The 27,737-nt window shown below is 39.6% G+C and overlaps 1 protein-coding gene across 10 annotated transcripts in view; it reads left to right on the top strand.

The window, feature by feature from the left end:
- Positions 1–27,737, top strand: part of SORBS2 (sorbin and SH3 domain containing 2) — a 272,899-nt gene that overhangs the window by 169,894 nt on the left and 75,268 nt on the right. For 3 of the 10 annotated variants that reach the window (XM_038400112.2, XM_043513623.1, XM_043513622.1), the window contains exons 5-8: positions 15,651–15,792; positions 18,414–18,589; positions 25,351–25,417; positions 26,569–26,613. In XM_038400112.2, the coding sequence (XP_038256040.1) occupies positions 15,651–15,792; positions 18,414–18,589; positions 25,351–25,417; positions 26,569–26,613 (430 nt within the window). Of the gene's footprint in view, positions 1–8,097; positions 8,575–15,650; positions 15,793–18,413; positions 18,590–19,177; positions 19,361–25,350; positions 25,418–26,568; positions 26,614–27,737 lie in introns of those variants that run through there. The other 7 variants (XM_043513619.1, XM_038400107.2, XM_043513624.1 and 4 more) reach the window with 5 other exon arrangements.

Genomic DNA, 27,737 nt, shown 5'->3' with positions numbered 1-27,737 from the left:
TTTCAAAATTGGATGCCTAAAATCATATTTAGACCCCTAAATAACTTGACTTGATTTTCAGAGGTGCTTAACACGCAATTCTCATTTAGTTTAGGTATCTAAATATGGATTTAGGAGCATATCTTTCTGCAGTCAGGTTTTGAAATTTTGGCCTCATTTTTTAACAATTAAAAATAAGAGGTATTTTTACCCATTTGTAAGAGTAGGGGTTTAACTTTATTTTTGTGTACTATCCTGTCCTACAAATTAACAGAATGAGTTCATTTACTTATCTTTGAATCTTCTCACTTTTGTCTTGACTGTTGAAGCAAGGCCAGCAATTTGGTGTCATTATTAAACTTGCACCATACAAAAAAACTCATTTTGAAATACCAGGTGACTGTCTTCAAAGAGCATACTGTAGTTATCATCTGCCTATTTTATATTAATTATAGAAATGCTATCGATTTCATGCCTGACATTTTGCTATCTATTACTCTTATATCGAAGATGATCTGCTGTAGCCATTTAGAGTGAGCACATGAAAACAAAAGTAAAAAACACTTAATTTGGGACTTTTAATGGGGAGGTGGAGGAATATGTTAATATTTCTTTTTCTTTCACAAGTAGCAGTAGTGTGAAGATCACATTTAGTAGCTCCACAACCCATGATAGTTATTTCGTTTTGTTCACACACAGTTTTTCAACATCTATAACTTCCATATTCAAAATACCTGCCCAGTGATAGACCCAACTGAACTTCTTCTCGTACTTCTTGGATATGGCCATAATAGGCCTGATCCATAGTCCAAATCAATGAATCGGTATTTACAAATTTCCTGAAGTATTGTCTTCAACTTGGTACTTTGGGGAGCGTGTCTATGAAGGATCAGAAAAAGATGACAGTGTGCTTTGGGTATGTAGTAATTTGGGTAGTTAAAATACTTACAGTTTACCAGCACTCCATGTTGAGGGTTAATCATGACTTTTAGAAATTGTTTGGTCCATCTTCAAGAATAATGTTGTTTTTTATATCAGCTGAGACACATTTGAAAAGGAAGAAGGGTAATGGCTTTCCCTATGACATGAACTCTAGTACTGATCAGAACATTAATGTTTTCACTCAGAGTTGAGAAACTTCACAATGGGAGAATTCACTAAAGAGCAGTACTTAGAATTCCAAGGCTCCTTTTGCACCCAATGGTGTTAGATTGACACCATTATGTTCTTTGATAGCATAGTCATATTTACATTTTTGTTTCATGAAATCTATGATCATTTGTCAGACATTTTAACTCTTTGGGACTGATTTCATCTTCTCTCTGGATGCATCCTGAATGTCTTTCCTTGTGTTGTCCACCTCTGACCTCTCCTTTTCTCAGGCATGCTTGTAGTGATCCCAGCTAAGAGTCAAAAGACTTGCTAGATTGATTAGTACCCAAAGTTGCCTTTATCTCCTATACAGTAATGTAGACCTTTTAGTTCACAAAGACATTTAACCATTTCTTTTGCTTTGGCTGCTTAGAGGACACCTAATCTCATGGATCTTAGGGTTCCCTGTTTTCAGGGTCTTATGATTTATTTATTACCTGCCCAGTATTCATCAGCACTAATGATGGATCTGTCTTTCCATTATTACCTGTAAAAAGAAAAGGAGTACTTGTGGCACCTTAGAGACTGTGCCACAAGTACTCCTTTTCTTTTTGCGAATACAGACTAACACGGCTGCTACTCTGAAACCTGTCATTATTACCTGTGTATCCAACAGTGCCTGGAGAAAGTTATGTAAAGACATTAATGAAACCATTATATATCTTAAACACCTGGAATTTTTCTGCTGTGTAACATATTGTTTCAGGTTTGCTTGTGAATGTTTTTATTGGGACAGGGTATTAATATAGCTTAATCTTCACAATTGCCTTAGCTATTCTTTTGGCTCCCTTTCTTTGAGAGACAGTTTCATTGATAAATCAATCATCTCTAAAAATCAAGTTTCTCTTTACAGTCACTCAGCCAGCCATGGATTTTCTATATAGGAAACTTTCTGTTTTAAGTTAGCTTATGAAAGAATTTTGATTTGATTTTCGAGTGTAGCCCTGAAATACCACTCAGAATGAGCTATGATTCTGAACTTAATATGATATAATAGTGGAGCATTGCAACTCCTTATTTTTGTGTGTACCGTTAATCTAATAATGCCAAATGATTTTTTTCATTTGGAACAAGTAAATTCTATTCACCTGTTTAAGAATCAGTTCTGTAACCTTCACTCGTAGGAGTGGTTCTACTTACTTTAGTGGGACTGCTCAGGTAAGTTCTTGTCAGTGTGAATAAGAGTTCTTCTTCAAGTAGTGTCCCTATGGGTGCTCCACTGTGGGTGTATCTATGCACCTGCATTTTTAATCGGAGAATTTTGGTAGCAGTGTCCCTTCAGCCTGTATATGCACCCTCCCTCCCTCATGGTCTGCCTTGAGGCTATCTAACACAGCATGGGCGAACCGCACTCAGTTCCTTCTCAACTGCCCTTGGCCTGAGACGGAGCGAGTCTCAGTTCAGTTTATTCACTTACTTTATATTTGGATAGTGTTAGCTTATAGCTCTTTTTAGAGTTTCCATTCTTTGTTGCAGTATCTTTAAAGTTTCTGTTCTTCAATTATTTAAAAAAAATGTTTTTTCAACCCATTTTCCCACCTTTGTTGTGGGTTTGCCCCCCAGGGGCATGCCTGTTTGTCCTGATTTTAAAAGGAGCCTCTTCTACAGGGAGGCAACACCTGTGGCAGACGGACACTCTTGCTGCATCTGGTGCCTCAGAGAGGGACACATCCCATAGAAGTGCAACTTCTGCCAACAGCTGAAAGATAGATCGGGAGAGAGCTGAGAGAGCCGGGAGCTAAAGCTGAAATTCCTCATGGAGGGTGCTCTTAAATGGGCACCTGACCACGGTCCTGATCTGCATCCTGGAAAAGACTTGTCCCCAGACCCATCAACCTCCAGAGAGGGAGAACTGCAGAGAAAGTCAGCTGACTCCCCCCACAGAGCCTCCAGGAAAAGGGCTGCAGGCCCCCAAACAGAGCTCCTGACCAGCCAGAGGAGATCCCTGGCACATTCGGTCACTGTGGCACCAATGGTTCTGGGCCTCAGGACCCTAAAGAAACAGAGACCTCCAGGTGCAAGCTCTGCCACAGTGCCTAAAGACCTGAGATTCAAAGGCTCTGAAGCGGCATCACCACCTGCCAGAGACAAGAATAGAGACCGTACCAACTCTACTAAATCAGCACCACAAAAACATCCTTGGCACTGAGTGCTTCAAAGCAGCCCTTGTTGGAACATGCCTCCCATAAAAAAAGATCAGTGCCGATGAGTCAGCACCGGCAATCCTTAACAGCACCAAGCGCAATAGCAGGACTGTAGAAGTTCCTGCTTCTCTAGGGACTGCAGGAGTTCCTGCTTCCCTAGGGACCTTACGATCACGGAGGAACTAGAATCCCTGCTACACAGTACCAGAGCTCTAATACCGAGCATGTTTCATTCCCCAGAATCACCATCAGCACCAGGGAGCTCTCCTCCAGCGACCCTGTCAGCCCCACCCTATTCCAGCGGGGTGAAGTGATCAGGATGACAATTTCTCTCTGGTGTTATATCACAATATGCCATTACAGCATCTGGGACCTCCTCACCTACACCCACACTCTGATCCCCAGTCTTCCTGGTATGGTCATCCATGGGTGTTACCACCCATGCCCTTCCCCCCTCCCCAGTGGCCATAGTGGGATCAGTGGGCAGCCTATAGGCCCCATACATCTTGCTCTTCTAGTGATTCCCACAGGGAGCCCACCAGATGTTCTCCTATGGCCTCTGTATCCAGAGCCCCAGACCCCCAGAAAAACACTTTTGGGGAGCAGGAGGCCGGACCAGAGGTGGAAATCACTCCACTGACTAACATCTCCTCACTGGATGAGGCGATGATGCCACCTCCTCTATCATTAGCTGGTGATTTCAAACATTTCCAAGATCTCACTAAGAGGGTGGCTGATGCTCTGCAAATTCCCCTGAAGGATGTGAAAGATTCCCACCATAAATTGCTGAACATAATAGCCACCTCTTCCTCTTTGAGAATTGTCCTCCCAATCAATAAAGCACTTTTAGACCCTGCCAAGGTCATCCTGCAGACACCAGCCTCTATTCCACCAACATGTAAAAGGGACAATAAAAAGTGCCTGTGAAGAGGGCAGATTTTCTCTTCACACACTCTCCACCTAACTCTATCATAGTGGATTCCGTTAACACATGAGAAAAGCAACATCAAACAAAATTGACCCCCTATGATAGAGACTGGAAGAGTCTGGACCTGCCTGGGAGAAAGGCATACTTGACTGCAACTTAACAGTTGAGTGTGTCAAACTACCAAGCCCTAATGGCTAAATATGACACTATAAAATACAGCAAACTCAATGCCTTTATTGACCACTTGCCAGATATACAAAAAAAGCAATTGCAAGACATTATCCAAGGGGTCCAGTTGGTAGCGAGAACAGCGCTACAAACGATAGCGAATGCCGCAGACGCTGCAGACTGCTCAGTTTCGACAGTGGTGATCATGAGACAGGCATCCTGGTTACATGTCTTGGGATTGACAAAGGAAGTGTAGGTAATGGTTGAGGACCTCCCATGAGAAGTCCTAAACTCTTCATAGGTAAGATGAACGCATGTCTAGAATCCTCCACACTTTAAAGGATTCTAGAGCCACACTGTGCTCTTTAGAAATCTATTAAAGATACAGCAAGAGAGAGCAAAAGTCATACTGATTGCCCCCTCCTGGCCAAGACAAGTTTGGTACCCATACCTGGCACAGCTGACAGTATGTCCTCCAATTCCTCTTCAACCCATTCCTCAGTTGCTCTCCCAAAACGACGGATGGATCCTTCACCCCAACCTACAGATCCTCTGGTTCCAGGCTTGGCTTCTTCATGGCTCCAGCACTTAGACAGCGAATGCTCCGAGGAGGTGAAAGAGGTGTTACTGCACAGTAGGAAATTGCTTTGTTGTACTTACCTACAGAAGTGAAAATTCCAAAATTGGTGCACTTCCAAACCAGTGGATCTGACATCTTCCTCCCTCTCTTTGATCTCAGACTACATTCTATGCATCAGAAAGACTGGTCTCTCTGACCTCACTTAAAGTACATCTAGCAGCCTCAACAGCCTTCCACCAACAGGGAGACAGATGCTCAGTATTTGCCCATCCAACAACACGCAGATTTATTAAGAGCATGGGAAACCTCTTCCCACACATTAGACCACCCACACGAATGTGGGATCTCAGTCTGGTTCTAAGAACCTTGACTAGACCATCCTTTGAACCTATGATCACTTGCTCCCTTCCACAACTGTCCATGAAGAAAGCATTTCTAATATCTATTATCTCTGTATGATGAATAGACAAGAAGCAATGGGCTTAAATTGCAGCAAGGGCTGTTTAGGTTGGACATTAGGAAAAAAATCCTAACTGTCAGGGTGGTTAAGCACTGGAACAAATTGCCTAGGGAGGTTGTGGAATCTCCATCATTGGAGATTTTTAAGAGCAGTTTAGACAAACACCTGTCAAGGATGGTCTAGATAATACTTAGTCCTACCAGGAGATTAAGGGACTGAACTTGATGACTTCTTGAGATCTCCTCTAGTCCTATGATTCTGTGATTCTATTAATAGGAGAAATAGTGGCACTGATGGCACACCCACCATTAATAGTCTTTTTTAAAGACAAAATCACCCTGAGACCAAAACCAAAATTCCTCCCCAAGATAACCTTGTCCTTCCATATGAACTAACTCATTCACCTCCCTACCTTTTTCCAAAACCACATTGTAACAACAGGGAGGCAATTCTTTATATGCTTGATGTTATGAGAGCCCTAGCATTCTATTTGGACAGGACTAAGGACTTTAGGAAGTCCCCTAAACTCTTCCTTCTGTTCTCAGAAAAATTCAAAGACTCCACAATGTTAGCTCAAAGACTCTCCAAATGGGTCTCCAGTTGCATTAACCACAGTTACCATGAGCGTAACCTATTGCCCCCATCAGTGATCTGCATGCACTCTATGGGATCTGTTTCTACCTCCAGTTGTATTTGTTAATGATGTCCCCATCTCAGAAATCTGCAGGGCAGCAACTTGGGCCTCTGTCCAAACTTTCGCAGAACACTATGCAATTAATCGAGACTCCGCCTCTGATGCCAACTTCCGCTCCACAGTACTATTGTCAATAACAGACTCCACTCCAAAGCCCCAGCCCTCCAGGGAGGCTACTGCTGTGGAGTGACCAACAGTGGAGCACCCAAAGGGATACTACTACTTGAAGAAGTGGTTACTCACTTTGTGCAGTAATGATGGTTCTTCGAGATCTGTGTCCCTATGGGTGCTCCATAACCCGCCCTCCTCCCCTCTACTTCACAGTTCTTGACAAGGGGCTCTGCAGTGGAGAAGGAACTGAGGGTGGTTTGCCTGCACAGCACTAGTTAGCTTCAAGGCAGACCACGAGGGAGGGAGAGCACATGTGTGGGCTGAATGGACACTGCTACCAAAATTCTCCAATTAGAGGTGCAGAGGCATACATGTACCTACAGTGGAGCACCCATAGGGACACACATCTTGAAGAACTATTAGTATTGCACAAAGTGAGTAACTTCCTCTTATAGAACTGGACTCTTAATGAACTCTCATAAGCAGCACAATCTGGGTTTCGTACCACGTATGCTATAAAGGCTTTAAATGATATTTTCAGACTGTGGATAAAAAGTCCATTTCAAATACTCACGAAAATCTGCCTGTTTAAAACATTTTCTAAAGATGAGAGTTACAGATTCCTGTAGATAGGAAATAACTGTGTATGTCTGACAACAGTGTGGGAACTGTTGATTATTTTTAATGGTAATCAATGCATGGTATAATATTGTCCTAAAATTTATATCGTTTGAATATCCTCAGCATCCTTTCTCTAGAGTGATTCAGAGCTCCTTAGCCCTCTGAGAAGTGAAATCATTAGGGTTGAAATAAGCAGCATTATTTTGAAATGTTTCAGTTTCACATATAACATGTCACTAACTTCTAGAAAACATGTGGTTGGCAGACAGCATGGAGAGGTTTTGTATGCTTGCTTAACAAGGGGTTGTTGCCAGTATGATTTTCATGCAACTTTAATTGAGATGGGAGAAGCTGGTACAAAAAGTGAGTTTCTGGATTAGTTCAAGCCCAATATGTTATGTCTGTTACCAATCATCAGAAAACAAAGCTCATCAAGTATGTGGCAAATTTTCAGAAGCACTGTCATTTGAAGATGTTGCCTTGTTTTCTTAAGAATACCCCCATTATAATTTTGAAGCCAACCAAGCAATATATTTGTTTTGATATTAAACCTTCCCTATCCAACTCTCTTTCACCATCCCTCCTGCTTCATCTCATATTTAAACCAGAAAACCCTAACTGGGCTCTTTTCCTTTATACATGTGGTGCTCCAGTAGGTTTATAGGGTGCCTCCAGGGTTGATATTCAAGGACTATCAAAATTTATTTTTGTCAGTGAGGCAGTGAAAAAAAAATGTAATTGGTTCCAAGAAGCAAAAACTCCACAATCCATTTCTCACAACTAATGTGAATGTTTGATATTAGTGTTTGAATTAATTCTATCCCCTTTTAATCCATATTATGCTCTGTTTCAAAAAAATCTGATGGAAATCTCTATTATTTGCAGAGGACGAAAGATGTATTTTGTGAAAATCAAACAAGCTGATGAATTAACAGCGACACTCTCCAAATATATGTGTGACCCTATTCAAATCTCAACTCAAAACATGAAAACATGGAACACATTATGAATATTCATCCTAGCACACTCTGGTTACTGGCTTTGCTTCCAATAATACTTGACAGGTTCATTTTCTTCATGTTTTCCTTTTTTAATATAGAGTATGGTTGATTTATTTCCTAATCCATGTGAATGTGAACTTCCTAGGACAGCTAAAAGCATGTGTTTTGCAGCTTGCCTATACACAGCAAAAGGCAAAGGGAAAGTTTATATTAATTTGGTAATATGTTTTCTTTTCTTATTTTTTTTCTCATAACTCAGCTTGGAAACCAGAGAATAACTGCCAATGTGATGGAGGTAAATGCTTCACAGACACACAGACAAACAGCAACAGAAGTTTCTTCACTGCCTCCTCCTTCTGTGGTACCAGTTAACAGAACCTCTTTCTCACCAGACAGTGGCACCCACCTAGCATCATTTATTTTGCCAACGCTTGATGATTTTTTGCCTTCACGCTTTTATAAAACCCTGGCCCTCTCACATTTTTCATATAAATACCCTTTCCTAGCTCCTGAAAATACTATCCACAGGAATGAAACAGCCTCTGTAATCACAGACTCTGCCATGAGTGAGTACTCCTCTCGCACGGTGAGCGAGTCCTCCACAGCCATTCTAGATGAGCTGCAGACTTGTAACTATGATACTACTGACTGTTCTGAAACACCTTCCCCAACCTTGAGCCAGATGTCTGCTGTGTCAGATGGCACCACCTTAACCACCACTGCTGCCACTTCTCATGTAATTATCCTTCCTTTTTTCCTCCAGTTTGTTCAAACAGGTTGCCAAAGGGGAAAAGAACTAATTCTTGTCTGTTATCCCATTACTCGTATGAGAATGGTGTCAGTTGTTTATTCAGGTTCTGCACAGGCTGGTAACATATTTTACTACAGTAATTTACTATAGTAATAACAGATTCCGTAAAGCCATTCAAAATGTGCAATTTGTTGTGCAACTCTAATTTCAACTAAGATATAGTGAATAGTTTGTTTACAACTAATGGCCATCTTCACTCTTATCACTCAGTCCAAATATGTCAAAGGAAAGCAGACTGAGGAATTTAAGCTGATCTACTTTAAAATATTTAATTAGTTGCCATACAGAAAGAATGCCCAAGTTGAATTTTCAGAGAGAGTGAAAACTAGCTTTCAGCTATCATTGAGGTACATCGGTCAGGCACTAATATACCTCAGAGATTCATATTAATAGAGTTGATGGGAATACTTAACACAGCCTTGTTTTCCCCTAGCCACTGACTGCATGAAGCTGTTTCTGTTTTATCTCCTCTAACTAACAGTTCCCTTTCTTAAGCACAGTTGTTTTACAGGAATGAACTGTATAAATAATCTTAGATTTGGATCCTAGGAATTCTGTTATTTTTCAGGGCTGCACATTCTCTGGGTAACACAAGAAAAATAACCAAGTCTAAATACATATGTAATATTGTAGTATATGTATATTTATATATGTATAGATAAACAAAAAGGTATAGAATATGGGTCAAATTCTGCTCACTTTACCCAAGTAAGTACTTCTGTTTACTTCAAGGGAATGGCATGTATGATTAAGGTGAATCAGAATTGGTCAATTTCAATTAAATAACAGATCACTGAATTACAAAACTATAAATATTCTTAGTGGGGGTTCTCTGAGGACATGATGATAAGCTGAGAGCAGAGCTCTACTGCGTCAAAATGTTGCCATATTTATAACTTTGACCAAAGCTTTTTTGTTTTATCATTTACATGTAGTAACAACAGCAAAATTTAACTTACTATAAATGTCACTTTAAAACTAAAATAATATGTCTTTTTAAGAACAGTTTTACCCCAAAGTTGAAAATAATCACTTTGAAGAGTTGGGGTTCAATGTGCTGAATGCTTTTTATATTATATGACAAAATTATGGGCATGACAAGTAAAACCAATAATTCCCACCCATGAAACATAAAAATTTCAAGGCATTGGAGCTACAAATCTGTTTACTGCCTCCTAGTTGTAAGCAAAGATTACACAATACACAGATAAAAGAGCATCAACACAGGCTTTAACCAACCAACTCGGGCATATCAGGTGCCTACATTTGTGTGCAAACAATTGTATTTGTTCTTTTTAACAATATTTTGGTATGTTAAAAAGATCATGATCTGTTTTTTTGCTAGCCCTACCACCTCTTATTTTTTGGCCAATCTCCCCTCTTGGAGATCTGTGATCTGGCAGCCTTAGCCACAGTCATCCTTGTTAGCATGAGGCCAGATGGACAGACATCTTTTCAGTGCCATCTGACCCTTTAACAACCAACAAAAATTACTCATCCCTAATGGGGAAGGGGGAAGAAGGAGCCTCCCTCTGAAGGAGATAAAGAAGAACCGTCTGGGAGCCCCACAGGGAGAGCGGGCTGCTGCAAGGAGCCACTACTGAGATGATGAGGAGCCACTGCTTCTGTTACCAGCCTTTCCTCCCCACTTTCTCCACCTATTGAAGAGGGTTAGATGACTGCAAATGTTTCCAGGAGCTGGGAAGTTGATGGGAAGGTTGGCAGCAAGCATGGGTGTTCTGGCACTGACTCCATCCCCTGAAGTGGGGACACTAACCTGCTCCAGGGTGACTCCTTTTCTTTCATGGAGGACAGGATCACTGGAGGAACAGTAGGGACTTGGTGGTCTTACACCATCCAACAGTTTACAAGAAGTTTTGTAGCTCTCTGATAGCTGCTGTGTCCAGTCCCAATATGTTCAGCATTTACTCAATATTACCACAAAATGGTCTCTGAGAAAGCACAGTTATTTCCTATTCTACATGTAGTGAAAAGCTGTAATATCTCAAACACCATTGTATAGCTACTGTTGGCAAAGCAGCTTTAATAATGACAACTGTATATCTTACTTGAACCTGTTCCTCTTCTCAGTAAGTCTAAAGTGGTCAATGTTATAAAGTCCACAGTAGCCAGCAGATACCACACAGTTATTTGCTATTCAAAGTACAGTGAAAAACTATAGTACCTCAAAAAGAAAAGGAGTTCTTGTGGCACCTTAGAGACTAACACATTTATTTGAGCATAAGCTTTCGTGAGCTACAGCTCACTTCATCGGATGCATCTCAGACACCAGAGAGTAGTTCCTATTGACAATGACTGGCTATTTAATGGTGACCATATATTTATAAATAGATAATTTCTTGCTTTATTAATGACTATTCTTTGCCTGTTTTGCTAATCATTTTCAAAGATAATTTTATTTAAATATGAACCATCTCTCACATAAAAAAAGAAAAGGAGGACTTGTGGCACCTTAGAGACTAACAAATTTATTTGAACATAAGCTTTCGTGAGCTACAGCTCATTGAATGCATCTGATGAAGTGAACTGTAGCTCACAAAAGCTTATGCTCAAATAAATTTGTTAGTCTCTAAGGTGCCACAAGTCCTCCTTTTCTTTTTGCGGATACAGACTAACACGGCTGCTACTCTGAAATCTCTCACCTACAGTCTGTATTCTCTAACTATATAAACTTGCAGCAAACACAGTGCTAAATTAGAACTATTGCTTTAGCCACTGATTTAGGCCTTTGTGAAAGCCTAAGGCAAGAGATGGGTTGTAAAGCAAAGCTCTTATTCAAGTGCGTGTATTTGGAATTGTAGTAAAAAATACAGAGAATAACTGGCAAAATAAATAGCTTTGCAAATTTTCTCTCAAGTTTAACCCTATTATAAAGATTTCTCTTTAAAGTTCTTTTCACAGAAATCTATCTTGTTTGTGTAGTTTTAAAATATGAAAACAAAAGAAATTGTAAGTGACATGTATGAGAGTTGTTATATCTTACCGTAGCTGCTAAAAACCCAGTTTTGCTAAGACTATCACAGGCTTGGAGAATTGATCCTGCATATTTTCAGTCCTAGCCAATGTCCTGGATGCTGGGGGTGGCTGTAGCACTGCTGCACAACACTTTTCCAGCTGCTCAGACCTCTGTAGTCAAGTCTTCTCTCCTTTTGCTCGCTGCCTCTAAGAATCAGCAGGTAGCTCCTGTCCCACCTCGCTCCATCTCAGCTGTTCTAAGTGGGAACTGAAGGCAGCTGCTCCTCCTGAATGTAAGAGTCTAATGAGGTGCCTGGCTCGGGGGATGAAGAGATGATCAGCCTTCTGCCTGTCACCTGGTTGGGAGGTTCCTGCACCTAGGCAGTTTGGCTCCCAGTCAACAGAAGTAGAAAGCTCTTCCACAATGAGAGCCCAAGTGTAGTGTAATGGGACAAAGAGTGAACTGGGCAAGAGTAAGAAAAGGCATAACTTTGAGATAAATTTGGAATATGGGATTCTAGCAGGCCCCAGCTACCTCTGTATTTTGGTGACAAATTGGTTGTTTTCTCGGCCTTTTTCACCCTTCTAAAAAAAATACATATGAATACAAAATCTAACATTTATCAGACAGCATACACAAACTTTGATTTAAATGGGAGATGAGGGCACACAACACCACTCAGGACTGGGCCCTAAAATATAAGCCTCATATCAGAAAAAGCATCATTGGTTACTCAGTGATTCTGAGGGTAGGGCACTGTTGACTGGCAACTTCTCAGAGCTGGCTTTTAAAAAACAAGTCCTCTCATGGGTGTAAAATACATCAGATGCTGAAGCTCAATAGCAATGACAGTGTTCACAATGTATTTGCTCAAAGGGAAATTCTGTTAATCACCTAACAAGTAGTTTTAGCTGAGGGATATAAGCAAATATTAATATCCTGTAAGATTTCTAGCACAAAAGAACAAGAATTTATTCTTTCATTCTCCTGCTCTTGGAGTGTTTACTTCAGATCACCTGTTTCCAGTAAGCCTGGTCTCCTGCCAGTTGCAGCCTGGTCTATATTAAGGCTGAGGCAGTTAGGGATGGAAACCATGCCATCCCTCCAGCATATGCAATGTCTTCTCCATCCAGCTTTTGCTGAATCAAATGCGTAAAGCTGGCGGGCTGGTATGAACTCCAACATACGGAACAGATGGCCAAACTACCTGAGCTGGCATTGAGTCACTTGGGAAGACATTGGAAGCTGGTTGGTCAAAAGCCTGACATCCTCATTCATAACGTGATGAAACCACCATATGTCTTCAATACATCATTGCTGTTTCACGTCAAAAATGTCCAGCTGGTCCATTTGCATCTCTGCAGTGGCCTAGGTTTCAGAGCCATACAAAGGACAGAAGCCAGTGCTGTTTGATAGATACACATCTTATCCAAGTAGATATGTGGTGTTGATGCCATAGAGGCTTCCAGAGAGCTTGCACAACACCAATAAACTTGCTGATTTGATGTTTCATGTCAGCAGGGCAACCACCTTCCTTGGTAACAATGGAACAAGAATGTCACATTTTTATGTCTATCATGTACAGTCATTCCTGATGTCTGTCTAGCTAGGTAAGGCCCCCATCATCATATCTGACTACCAAATAGTATCGAGGCATCTGTCCAATCTGTCTTATCTCACTGTCTATCACAGGCATTTGTAAAGTGTCCATCACTGTAGAACCTAAGTGCCTAATACAGAAATTTAAAGGAATAATTTTTCCAGTCCACAAATGATCTGTTAATTCTGTTCCTCCAATCAGAAGAAGAAAATCTTATGAAGTATGTATGGGGTAGGTGTTTGTGGGCATGCGTATGTGTGCATACCCTCTGCTATTGGGGGCTGGTCTTCTCAAAAAGATAGTTACATTTAGTTCTATAATAGGAGAGATTGGGCTCACTCTGGTTTTAGGAAAAAGGAAGGTGCCTCACATCCAGTGGGCCTCAGCTGAAAACAACCTTTCCCTAGCTCCTGAAATAGTCTCCCAGGGCTCATCCAGCTCTTGCGTTCCTATGGCTAGAAGTATTTTTGAAGGATTATCTAGAGTGCAGTAGTTCAGGTGTAGGATCTTAAACTGAATGTGAAGTCCTATCAAGAGTCAGTGAATGGAACGAAGCACCAATGTGAAATACTATTGCTCAGGTGTCCTATCAGGAGTTGGGCTACAACTTGCTGAGGCCAGGGACATTTTTGATAGAGAGCGTTTCCGTAAAGTGATAATGGCCTATATCCCAGTGACCATATTCAGGTTCTTTTTAAAACACAATGCCGTGCACGTGATACTATAATGTTCAATAGTCATCTCAGCCAGTTGGGGCCTGACAACTGACAATAAAGGGGCAGACACCCTACTGGACAGTTGCATGTGTGAACACTCGATGTGTATGAATAAATGTGACAGTTGTGAGTTCAAATTAAGCATGCACGCACATGCACTAGGATTTTGATATTTTGAAAATCAGACCTTTATTTGAGTTATTTCATTGTAACTGTTTTTAAAGAATTTAGAAGAAAACACATTTGCAATAAATCAATGCATTTTTTTTAAAAATCTGTTTAAATGTATGTTCCTGCATTTCTACAGGAACAAATCTGAACAGGCAAGCTCTAATGGACACATTGGCACAACCTTAACTTCAACTACCTACTCAATTTACCTCTAAAAGATATCCATAAAATGTAATGTTCTGAATGCATTCAGGAGTTCTGATGACATATACTTAGGAGTTAGATCTTCTTTTCTTACACAACTGCAATTCCTATTGAGGTTGTAGGAGGAGGAATGGGGGTGTAAGATGTAAAAAGAAGCCTAAAATTACTGATCCCCAAAATGCCCATTTCTTAAACTACAGGAGAGAGTGAAGCCGGTCACTTCTTATATCACAGGAGAGAGTGAACCACGTTTCATTTATAAAGAGTCTAACAATAATGTACATTCTTTTTAAAACTGTTCTTGTTCCTTGCTTTTCTGCTTCACACCCTTACCTTCATATTTCACAACCACAGTTTTCAACAGAAGTAGAACATAAATCCATTCTTCTTTAATTGTTCTCTTTTATTATACAAAACTAGACGAAAGTAGTTTTCAATGCTAATAATTTTGTTTAGAGTTTTAAAAATAATTGCATGGAAAAAGAGACCTAGAAAATTGCAGCCTTGCCATCTTTTTAAAATGAAATTAATGATTGGATATTATAAATGGATTTATTTTCTCAGATTCTCGACTCTATAATCTTTGTAGAACTCTCCAACTGTAGTGTGGCAGCCCAGCTGGGGAGATCTAAAGCCATGTGGTTGTGGTGGAATAGGACACGTTGCTTTAGAGAAACCCTCTGAAAGCAACGTTCAACTGGTTTGTGATGTCAACAGAATCCCTTATAATACTGTTTACTCATTTTTTGTTTACAAGATGCATTGATGCACTTTTTTTTGCTGTAATATACATTACACACAAGCATCTCACAGTTGCCCCATGTGCTAGGTGCCACCTTTCAAAGAAGTTTCAGCTCACTATGTCCTTTCCCCTTCAGTCTGCACACACAGTTCCATTAATGTCAATGGGAGCTAAGTATGTGGAACAAGCTGTCCCTTTAAAGCGAATGATCTGAGGAAGCCTTTGTTACATGATGAGAGTAAGTTTCACTGCCATCTTCATTTTATACTGATGTTAGATCCATGCAGATATTTTTTATGCAGCTCATTCTGCTGCCTTGACCATGGTCCTTCTGTCCCCTTCCCATGACTCCAGCATTCTTCAAACAAGACCTTTATAAGGACAAAGGGGGAGGCAGAGATTCATATAGAGCACATTGCACTCCTCCTATGATGAGTTTTGTATTTCAGTGAATACTGATCCCTGTTGCGGCTAAGTACCTAACAACTGGGCATTGTCTTGTGGTTGATGGTCTTGCATCACCCTTTATTTGCGATGGTATTCAGAGAGCTTTGTGTGTACTTTAATGGGATATTGTTTTGTTTCTCTCAGGCCCAGATAACAGTGAATGGGAACTCTGGCACTGCTGCCAGTCCAATGAGTCACTTTCAAAGGCCTTTTTCCCCTTCTTCAGTTTACTCTCCACCAGCTTCACTTAATTCAAACATTATCATGCAACATGGCAGGAAGATGGGTAAGCCTTTCATATAATGTTTACTTTATACATCACGCAACATGTTCTGATTTGTGGGACAAGGACTGCAAACAGTTACCGAGCATTCCACATAAATAAAGGTATTATCTATTCATGTACTTTGGGAAAATTACAAGCAACAATACAATTTATTGTTAGACGCAATAACATTCCTAAATTAGCTTTACTACAGTCTTATTACTTTAAAGCAAGATTCTTACACATATGTGACTCTTGCAATAATTCCACTAGTTATATTGAGAGTATATTAAAACTGCATCACTTTCAGATATTCCTGAATGTGGATCAAAATCCCCTTAGGTGTCCCTTATCCTCATTAAGGCATTAGAGTCCAGTTTTGCATGGTGCTGAGTTACAGGTCCCTCAATTTGCACTATCTTCAGTGGAAGTCATCTCCTCACAGGTTGTGAGGTCTTATTTTAAAAGCTTAAAGCATTGCCAAATAAAATTTCACATGTATTCTTTAGAATGTCATAAGAATAGATCACACTTTACAAATATAAGGACAAGATCTCTGCCCCATGGAATTTAGTCTAAAATAATTTCTGTTTTCAAAAAAGCACATATAAGACCAATCATAATGTCTCTCCATTAATCTTTCTATGTGCAATCATGTGGGTTTTCCAGTTTTCTCATCAACATTTGCATACTCAGAATCTATATGCACAAAAACATTTGAATATGCATAATGAGTCTGCTCCTGTGTTACACAGGAGATCAGATTAGATGACCAAAATTGTCCCTTCTCACCTTAAAAAAATCTATGAATTGTATAAATGCTATATCATCTGTGTACAAATGATAACAGCAAAAATTGAGCATGTGTATCTGCACAGACAAAAATACAGGTTCATTTAAAAACACCTGATCTCTGATTTAGAGATCTGAGTGTTTATTAACTATGCTTCAGAAATTGTTCCTAGCCAGTCCTTTTTGAACATGATATTTAAGAGCATTATTTCAGGGTGGTTCTGAGTTTCTGAGACTTACAAAACAATGGCCAGATCTCACATTCCTTGTACACTCAAAAACCTTTGATGCCAGCAGATTGGGCCCTGCAAGGAGCGTAAGATCAGATTTCAAAAGTTTTCTAAATTTAGCATCGTATAGATTTGAAAAAAAGCCCAGATAGTCAGTCATACATTTGACACACACAGATGGATCTCACCAGGTATGTGTAGTACTGGAATATTTACAGGCCTTCAGATTAAGTAACTGAAAAGGTTGTGTTAAATCCAAATTCTTTCCAATAAAGAGGGAGAGAAAATATTCACATTATACTCAGAGCCACAAATCATCACAGTCTCTTTTGTTGTGTTATATCACAGTTCTTCTAGTGAAACATTAAAGACTGCAATACCTATTGCATTGGAGGGAAATCATAGTCTCCACCAGCAGTGCCAGAAATCTAGCTTTATGCCTAATTTCAGCCATCCTGCAGCAGAAACGTGGGTAGTACAGTACCTGCTGTTGCAAACCATGCTTATCTAGTCATAACTGCCCACTAATTAGCCACCAGAATCTGTTGCCTGAATGACTAGAGAATCTTATTATGTTTCTTCTGTATGCAAGATTACATCTAAGCACATCACCTTATGACAGTACAAGGCTTCATATGACATGTCCCAGCATCTTAACATTGTGTCTTTTTGTTAATGACTTGCTGTGAATTTTAGAGATAGGTAGTGGTAGCTAGTATTAATTTCAATAATTAAAAGGACAGTTGGGGAGGGAGTTGCAAAATTATCCTCAGCACCGAAAACCAATAGCAGATTGCAGTTTTCACCTCAATTAATGTAGGTGGCTCATTGGCATGCCTGCTATGGGGAGAGACAGAGTTATTGATGTGCACATGGCATATTAGTCATATAAAGCTATTTAAATAAAGGTACTAATATAAATGTAAGGATGAAAAGTATCTATAAAAAACATTATAGACCTCATAATTCATCTGAGTTCCAAATCTGGTAACATTAAAGGGAGTTACCTGGGTAATTCTCTCACGGCAGAAAAGCAGGATCCAACATATATACTAAAAATCTCTGTGGAATGTTTGAGTAAATTCATTACTACACATATAGAATAGAAATTGTTTTCAACTCTTCCATGCTTCTGGGAGCAGAAGAGTTCACATTACCACAGAGCACTCATTCATAGTATGGATGGCAAAGTGGCAAGTTTAGTTTACAGAAAAAAAGTTTGTTCTTCTAGCTTCGCTAAGAGTTTTGTTTGTCTGTGTGTTTGTCTCTCTCTTCCCTCAGCCAGTCCTTAAAAGCAGTGAAACAAATTTTGTTTTCAAATATTGTAAGTTTGTTCTTTAAAAAAAAAAACCTTCTTAACCTGAGAGATTTTGAGCTTAGCACAGAGGTTAACAAAATAATCCACATATGTGTAACTCCTTGAGTAGAAGGTTTTGCAGCGGAAATCTTACTAAACCAGCTGCTCAGGCTAACGTGTAGTATTATCAAGTATTCTGTATAGATGTGGTTATCAAACTTCCTTTAATGCTTGTACAGCACTTTGAAAATGTAAAGTGTGCTCTAAGTGCTACATATGATTATTCTATCGTTATACAACATTCTGTCGCATTATCTTTACAGACTCCACAGAGACATACTCACAGTATGCTCAGTCTGTTGGCAGCAGCACCACTCCCAGTACAATACCAATCTGTAGATCTTCAGAGGAAGAGAAGAAAGTCACAGTCATTAGAGCACCACATTATGCAGGGATTGGCCCGGTAGATGAATCTGGAATCCCAACAGCAATTAGAACGGTAGGAAATGCCAGGGAGTGTGTGTTTGTGTGTGTGTGTGTGTGTGACAGAGAGAGAACTCAGACAATGAATTGATTGTTGGTAATGGGTTTTTCACATTCTTCTAGTCTTATATAATGTGGAATAGAGTATGTGTAATCAGAAGGCTCATGAATATAATACTTTGTGTTGCAGGAAGCATAACTGGGAAACCCCATAGTTCTAGTTTCATTATAAATAGTCAGAACTGCAATTTTCGTTCTTTTTTCTATTATTTTCCCTGCCCTTTGTGGTGTTACGCTGTAATTTCATTTCCTGTCTGTCTTGTCATTCTACACCTGCAAAGTTTGCTAATTTTTGCCATTAGCAAATAAACCTCAGGTGCCTGTTTTTTCCCAATGGCTCCTGTTTTGAAATTAACAGACTTGATCCAGTAATAACCCCTTTGACTACTATCCCAGTGAAATGCATCATGACCCACCATGCTTTTCCACAATCTTTAAATGAGCAGCATGGAAACCCTCTCATTGTTATTAGTCCAGGTTTGATGTCTTGCCTCTAATCACTGCTTGAGCAGTCCCAGGATGTCAGATGGAAGGGTTTTATTTTTACTATGCTGAAGCATTCTTTCCACACTGCTGTCAGGGCAGCCCCTTCTGGCTGGTCCAGACAGTAGCAGTGAGTCTACAAAGGAGCAGCTCACTGGCCTTCCTGGCTGGAGGAGAGGAGTTGTGCTAGACGGAGAGAGTAAGAAGAGTGGGAGCCAGAATGAAAGCAGCAGAGCCCTTGCAGGTGAAATCTTTGTGAGGTGCACGGATGTAGCAGCTATTGGATATACTTTGCTTGCCAACATCGACATATGGGGTTGTGTAATTGCCAAGAGCTGCTTCACTGGATTGAAAAATTAGGGGGAAAACAGGAATTGATGGAGAAAAGCAATAGGAAAGATTTCAGAATAAGTGGTAAGACTGGGATATTTTGTGTAAGGGGGAGGAGGAAACTCTAGCATTTCTTACTTTCCTTTCCTTTGATTTCGGCATATACAAATGATACAATAGAAAGCTTTTAAAAAATGAGTAACTCGCATTAGAGCTAAGCTATAGCTTCCCATCCCTACTAAGCAGACGACCCTGCCTTTTGTGTAGGAAGTTATTGTTTTGTTGTGCTTTTTTAAGACTAGCAGACTGATTCCGTAGGGTGGATATTAGTTATATAACGGTATAACTGAAATCCCCCAAGTGTATTTAATGTGGCTGGCAAGCTGCCAACAGTGTATTTAACTTCCAGATCTGATAGTCTCAGTCTCTTAAGATTTTCTCTGAAACTCATGTATGCCATTTGGAATTTTTTTTCCAGTTTGGGATTGCTTTCTTTTAAGCTCTGTGCTGCTGCATCAAAAACTTGTGCAGCTTGTAATATTACTGTTATGTAGATGAGTCTCATGGCCAGAGTGAGTTAAAAGTTATGGTCTGCTAGGAATATACCATGTAAGTAAGAGAGTGAGTGTGTGTGTGCTGTCACTTCCCTCACACCCCACAGGACTTAGCTGGAAATGAGATTCAGTTCTCAAGATACTGATCTGAGCATACACTTTAAAGAAACTGAGGGTAATGTGTAGTTCTGAGCATATCCCAGCAGTCAGAGAATGAAGGTGGTGGTGGTGTCAGCAAACGTGCTGCACCATCCCATCCCTCAGAAATGTAGCACCATCCAAGAACATACAGAAGTGCCATGGCAGCGTTTTCAGTGAACAAGAGAAAACAGGAGAGTAGCACTTGCTCTGTTTTCCAAGGGTCATTGGGCACCCAAATATCCAGCTTGCCCTTCAGTCTTCTGTTGGAGGGACCTGGATGTTTCAGTTCAGCTTATCTCAGCAGTACAATGAAAGTTTCAGAGTTTCTTCTACAGATTAAAAAGACAGCTGCCTGCAGAGCGCAGTAAACATGAGTTCCATTGTAGTAGATAACATTAAAAATGTCTGCCCCAAGCCACAGATGGCTCATCACGCTGATGTGGTTTAATGTGCTTCTGTATCTGTTTCCATAGTTAACAGTACACAAGGGAGTTAAGTGACTAGCCTTGCATCCAACTGTCTTTGACTTCCTTAACTCTGTGGTTAGAAGTTGTCCAATAAAAAATATTATCTCACCCACCTTATCTCTCTAACCCTATGGATCAGGTATCCATTTTGTAGCTGGATGAACTTGAGGTAGTCTTTCAGTGTGAGTTTGAACCCACAACCTCCAGGATTGTATTCAAGCCCCTTGACCGCTCAGCCACTGCACCTCATTGTAAATAACATAACTATTGTATATTGAGACACTGTGCTGCACAAAGAGAGGCTTTCAAATGAGGGTTTAGAAACAAACTTTTTTTGCAGAATGTAGCGCTGATGATCTCCTCCCGTTTTCCCTTTATGTCCCCAATCCTCAAAGCTCAGTGCTGTCCTGCCAAGAACGGCTGGATGAAGCTGTCTTCAAAATCCATCCTTCACATTTCTGTCTCTCAGACTGGAAGCAATCACTGCAAACCTCTCCTTACTCCCAGCATCAGAGCTTGTTGCCTCAATAGTATTTCAGCCCCTGCCAAACCAGGAAGCATGGGAGTAAGCCAAATTCTGGCACTCAGACCCTTGCATGTTAAGGTACTGCAATACGACCAAACTACCAGTATAGCCCCCAGCATTTTGAAGTACCAGGGCAGAAAAATTGGACTTTGGAAGTTTGAAACTTTGGAAGTTGAGTTTTCCATCAAATTGTCAGCTGTGATTTTAATCCAGTTTTCAAGTTATCCGGCTAATTTGGGAGCAAAATAGTATCTACACTGTGTTGTTGCTAAGCGTTTGAATCTTTGAGGATGAGGAAAAACAAGATCGCTGTAAGAATCTAATCATGTATATCCTCAAATTTGAGCATTAACTATGTTGTTGGAGATCTCTGTTTCTTCAGCTTCTATAAAATACCAATATTTGGGAATAAGAATTACAAACACAAAATGTAATTTTTCTATATCAGTAAGAAACAGAACTTTTAAATTAAGCAGTAAGTGAATTAGGCTATTTTTCTAAATACAGTAATAAATATTATATGTGCAGTATCAACTGTATCCACAAGCAGAAACTGAAGTGGTACTGTACTAGACATCACTAAATTTAAATACCGTTACCATGGTTCTAACCAAGAAATAAGTCACTAAAATGCAGTGTGACTGCATATTTTTAACTACAGTATCCAAAATAATTGTTTCACAGTTAACTATCAAATTATTCTGTATACTAAAGAGGCCTTTCTTTTGTGTGTAAATAACAAAATGCAGTCTGACCAGATTTCCTTCACTTACACGATGATGGAACATTCCAGCTAGAACTGATTTCTTTTAATGGATTTTACCCACTGATAATTAGGAAACGTTTTAACACAAAGCACTGTTTAATTACGGGTAGCTTCATAGGTGAAATAGAATGTAGGGTAAAATGAAAAAAGCTCCACTGAGAATCATAAATGCCTGCTTTAATTGTGCACTTTCTGATGGATTGTTACAACACTGAAAATGATTACAGAGTCTCCCAAGTACTACTTGCAGAATTTTCTTTTCTCTTTTACTATCTTTTCCCTGATTATTCATTCAAATAAAATAACTGTGTCTCACCATTTCATTGCAGTAAATGTAGTGCATGTGAATCAGCCTGGTATCTAAAATGACCAGATGCATGGGTGAACTTGGATAATTCGCTGTGTAATGCATGGCTTGTGGAGTTAGCTAATGTAAATTGAAATACTGTATTTTAAAAAATTGATTTATCCCTCCATAACTCATTTAATATTGCCCAAAACATAGGGTCAGAGAATTGAAGGGCAAAACCTGCTCAAGTACACAAAAATATGTTTGGGAGAGGAAAACTGAAACTTAATGATATCATGTCATATCCCATCCTGTTTCTCTCCCCCTCCCCCACCCCCACCCCCACCCCCCCCCGGCCCCATGAAAGCCTCTCCACTTGTATTCTGCATGATTGGATTTCCATAGATTTGGAGGGGATGTGACTGTCAGCAAGGGAACTGGGCCTGGGGACATCTATGCACCTTAATTCTCTGGCAAACTGTGAGGACATAACCATAATGATGAATGGTGACACTTTTGCATTAATTCCCATAGATTTTCACCACTATCCATTCAAACTCAATTGGAGGATCATTTCTGGCCCAGTACAAGTAGGGAGATGTTGGTAGCATGGGTCCAATGGCTTCTTCATAAATCAAGCTCAATTATCCCTCCCTAGAGTCTTGCAAGTACAGAGATATAACCAATCCTTGGGAATTACGATCAGAATTAATCCCTGTGAGTTTGCAGATGGGGAGTGGAGAGAGAATAATGCCACACAGAGCAGCTCTTCCTTGAGCATCTCCATCCCAAATCTCAGATCACATAAACTCCCTGAACTCAGAGGTGGAGCAGAGGTTACTACTGCTTAGGTTCAACTCCTTTCCCTCCAACAGATTTCTGGCCTTTTCAGTGTTTGCTTTTTTCATCTCCAGGTCGAAAACAGGAGAGATTGATTTGGCCTATTGTGTACAGTGGTATTTTATGCCATAAATTAGCAATTTTTATGCCATAAATTAGCAATTAGCAATTTGTGAGACCTAATATTTTTTTCACAAAAAGTCTTGCAGATGAGCTTTGTGATAGGGAGCAGTTTCTGTCCAGTTACTTACAATGATAGCTCCTCAAAGTGCAGTTTTAGGGGGTTAACAAATTAGAGGAGTTAAATATAAGGTAATGACTGTAGCAAGGAGCATTTAAAACAACAAAAAAGTGTCCCTTTTAACATAAGTAAGCAAACTGCTCTTTTAAAATATTTATTAGTGACTTTAAAAAGATGGTGAACAGTGAGGTGATAAATATTCAGATGTCCAAATTCTGTAGGTTAATTTGGACTAGAGAAGACTTCGGGGAACTTCAGCGGGTGAATGTGAATGGGCAGCATGGTAACAGATAAAATTCAACAATGGCAAATGCAAAGTAATGTGCATTGAAAGGTATATAGTGAACTTTTCTGAGGCTCTAAATTAATTATCACCACTCATCTAACAATGTGGGCTTTATTGCGGACATCTGAATAGGAAGCTCGGCTCACTGCTCAGCAATGGTCACCAAAAGCAAACAAAATGCTAGGATATAAAAAGAACAGGATAGAAAATAATCTTGAAAACATTATTTTGTTATTACATAAATCAGTGATCTCTCCTCACCTACAATACTGTTTCAGTTCTGGTCATCCAATCTCAAAAAAGATATTGCAGAAATAGAAGGGGTTCAAAGATGAATGGTGAAAGTAGTTAGAAGCCTGGATAAATTTCTATAAGAAAAAAGATTGGAAACTGAATAGTCCCAATGTTTTCAGAGGAAAGAATGAGAGGAAACGTCAGAGAAGTGTACCAAATAATGAGTGGTATTCAGAAGATAGGATAAGCAGGAGCATTCAATTTTTCTCCTGATACAAGGACCAGGGCAACAAATGTAAAACTGATAAAAGGAAATAATTATGCATTATGTAAAAATAGTAACATATGGAACTCATTGCCACAAGATGTCATGAAGGTCAAATTCCTAGTAGTATTAAAAAAAGATGTTTATACAGGTAATGGAAATTTCCATAGCTGTATTCAGTAGCAATTTTATTTTAAGATAATTTCATGTTCACCACTAACTGTTTGGAGTTAGGAAGAAATGTTTCCTGTGGGCTGGTAATTGCCTACTGTTAGGTTTCTTGCACTTCCCTAGAAATAGGGCACTAACAAATTCACGGCCCATTTTGGTTAATTTCATGGTGATAGGATTTTAAAAATGGTAAATTTAATTATTTCAGATATTTAAATCTGAAATTTCACATTGTTGTCACTGTGGGGGTCCTGACCCAAAAGGGTTTGTGGGAACGGGGGGGTCACAAGGTTATTGTAGGGGGGTCTCGATATTGCTACCTTTACTTATGCGATGCTAGTGGTGGCTCTGCTGCCTTCAAAACTGGGCTGCCGGAGAGTGGTGGCTGCCAGCCGGGAGCCCAGCTCCAAAGGCAGCGCCATCCCTAGCAGCATCGCAGAAGTAAGGATGGCATAATATGGTATTGCCACCCTTACTTCTGCACTGCTGCTGGCAGAGTGCTTCCTTCAGAGCTGGGCACCTGGCCAGCAGCTGTCGCTCTCTGGCCACCCAGCTCTAAAGGCAGCGTAGAAGTAAGGGTGGCAATGCTGCAACCCCCCCTGTTCAAAAACCATGCAACCCCCCTGTGGTCCTCTTTTGGGTCAGGACCCCCACTTTGAGAAACACTGGTGAAATCAGAATAATGTAGGGTAGAAGTTCATAAAATACCAGATTTCACAGTCTGTGATGCGTTTTTCACGGTGTGAATTTGGTAGGGCCTTACCTATAAAGCATCTGGTACTGGCCACTGTCAGAAGCAGGGCATTAAATAGATGGACCACTGATCTGGTATGGCAATTCCTATATTCTTAAATACTGTCTTTGTATCCAAGAGCAGATTCCAAACTCCAAAAGATATTTAGGGCTTAGTCAAAGATTTATAGGAAACCTTGCAGCTGTACAGTGAATGAGAAAGAATGTGTGTGGGAGGGATCAATAAGGGACTGATCACAATGGGCCAAATTCATCCTTACTGAATCTCTTTACAAGTCAGTGGAATTACAGTGGAGATGAATTTGATCTAACATGTCACCACTGATCTTTTTGTTTCTTTAGCTAATTGTTGTAAATTGTATTTTATTTAGACAGTTGACCGGCCAAAGGATTGGTATAAGACAATGTTCAAGCAAATCCATATGGTTCACAAGCCTGGTAAGTATACATTTTTCTCTTTGTTACATAACTCTTTGTAGCATTAAGAAATGCACTTTCCCTGCATTCTGGTGGCTTGCTCTCTGATAATAACAAAGCTTATGATCACTGACTTGTAGATATTGAATAGAGCCCAATGGGAATTGCTCCAAACGAAGTCAATGTGATGAATGTTATTACAGCAGAAATGTTTTTCCAGCAAATGGCTACATACTTTTCTGATGGAGTTATTTTTAATACTAACAAAAAATAAAGAAGAAAAGCCTATCTGATCATGTACAGCCCAAGAGGTCAGTGAGATGTTCTGAGCAGCAAGGAACTTTGCCTGTACCCATCTTCAGTCTGAGTGACCAGGACTTGGCTGGGTGCAGGGTGGTCATTGCTACCTTCTGTTACAGAGCTCCTGTGTGCTAGAACAATGAAGCCTACTGAATGAGGAAATATGCTGCCTTCACTTATTTTCCTCTCTCCTTCTAGTAATTTATAAATAAATTATTTTTTGAAGAAAAGGAGCCTCTGACATATGATTAGTCTTATTAATATCATATTTTTGCTTACTCTCCCTTTTATCCAAGGATGTCAAGGCACTTTACAATAATAATTATGCTTCATTATACCTCAGTGAGGGAGGGAGTTGATATTATTCCAGTTTTACTGATTGGGAAATTGATGTAGATAGGTTGATTTGCTTACAGTCATACACGACATCAATGACAGAATCAAGAATGGAAAAACACCAAAATTATGTCTCCCAGTCCCCTGCTCTAGCCCCTGGACAGCATTGCTAGATGTAAGAAGTTGCTTTTCATAATAGGAATGACATGTTGCTGTCCTGTAATAAGGAGAAAGAGATAGGAGAGGGAACGGCTGGGATGAGATGGGGCTTGAATAGAAAAGAATGAGTATAACTCACAATTTGGGGTGAACCAGTAACTGTGCAATCTGGGTGTCATGGCAACAATATGCCATTCAGATAGGAAGATAATAATAGCCCGTAGTAAGTGTAAAGGGCAAAGACAGACTCCAGAAAACACGAGGGGTGAGAGCTGATTGCCTACTAATCTTCTGTTTGTATTTGCAAAGACAAAGCTGCTTGCTATGATATACTGAAAGCTATTGCACTCCTGTAACGTATATATTTCTCTTTATAGACGACGGCACAGACATGTATAATGCTGCATATGCATATAATACTGGTAGGAGTTATTCCCTCACTTCCAATGAGTCTTTTGTTAGTGTTAGCAAGCAACAATGGTGGCTAACCACTTAGGCCTGCTCTTACTAAGTTTGTATAACAAAAAAAAATTTCATCATTCTTTTTTATTTCTGTTTGTGCATGTTTGTGTCTTTGTTCACCAAATGTGGCAAAGCCTCATTTTGGTTTCTTTCTTACTACAGAATTAATCAGACATGTACTGCAGATGTGGCCCTCTCAGTGCAGATGGGATATACTGTAATATTTTAATCTCTGACTAAATTTTATTTATTCTCACTAATGATAATGAACAGTTTGACTCTTGAATATTAAACTAAAGAGTAAAGTGCAGTATGAAAATGTAAATATATATACAGATGAAGATAAGCACTGTGCAGTATGTTGTATACAACTGCCATATTTTTAGATTATACTACATTAAGAATACCAAATTATGATGCTTCTATTTTGTGATATTATTAATTTTTCGTACTGGAATTGACATTATTTAGCACTAAAAAAGATATATATTATTCCTATAACAGATATATGAATTTCAAATCTTTCAGAAGACAGGAATCATACTGCAGTGATATTTTACTACAACAAAAACTCCTTATCATGTGAATGAAATTTACGCACACAAAGTATTGTATGTTATGCAAAAAGCACTTTTAAGAGTTCTTTTTAATTGAAATTTTCATTTTGTTTTCAATGGGGCTCCCATGCTGATATTTTATGTGTTATCAAGAACGTGTGTACACCTAAGGTTTATGACCCTTGAGAGCCAAGACATTTGTTTGGGTAATTGTCTACAAACCTAATTATGTAGAGATGCTCTTACATACAAACCCAAAGAACATTCATTAAAAAGAATGAAAAAGGCGTGTCTATTTCTTTTTCCTTCTCAGCCTATGACACCAATAACAGCTGAGGGCAGGACAGTTCTGGGGGACTAATAACAGGTTGCAATTAATTGCCATGAGCTGCACCTCAGACATTATCTCCCCCCAGCTGGTGATTAAGTCCTGAGCCTCTGGGGCAGGGAAGAGGGGACATATATAGTTCTATAATAATTATTTGAAAATGCACATAATACAATGTGTTTCTAAAACTTACAAGGTT

Source organism: Dermochelys coriacea, chromosome 4, assembly GCF_009764565.3.
Source record: "Dermochelys coriacea isolate rDerCor1 chromosome 4, rDerCor1.pri.v4, whole genome shotgun sequence".
In the NCBI taxonomy this organism is placed as follows: Eukaryota; Metazoa; Chordata; order Testudines; family Dermochelyidae; genus Dermochelys; species Dermochelys coriacea.
Note: the sequence above shows the minus strand (reverse complement) of the source record. Positions and strands in the feature narration are given on the sequence as shown.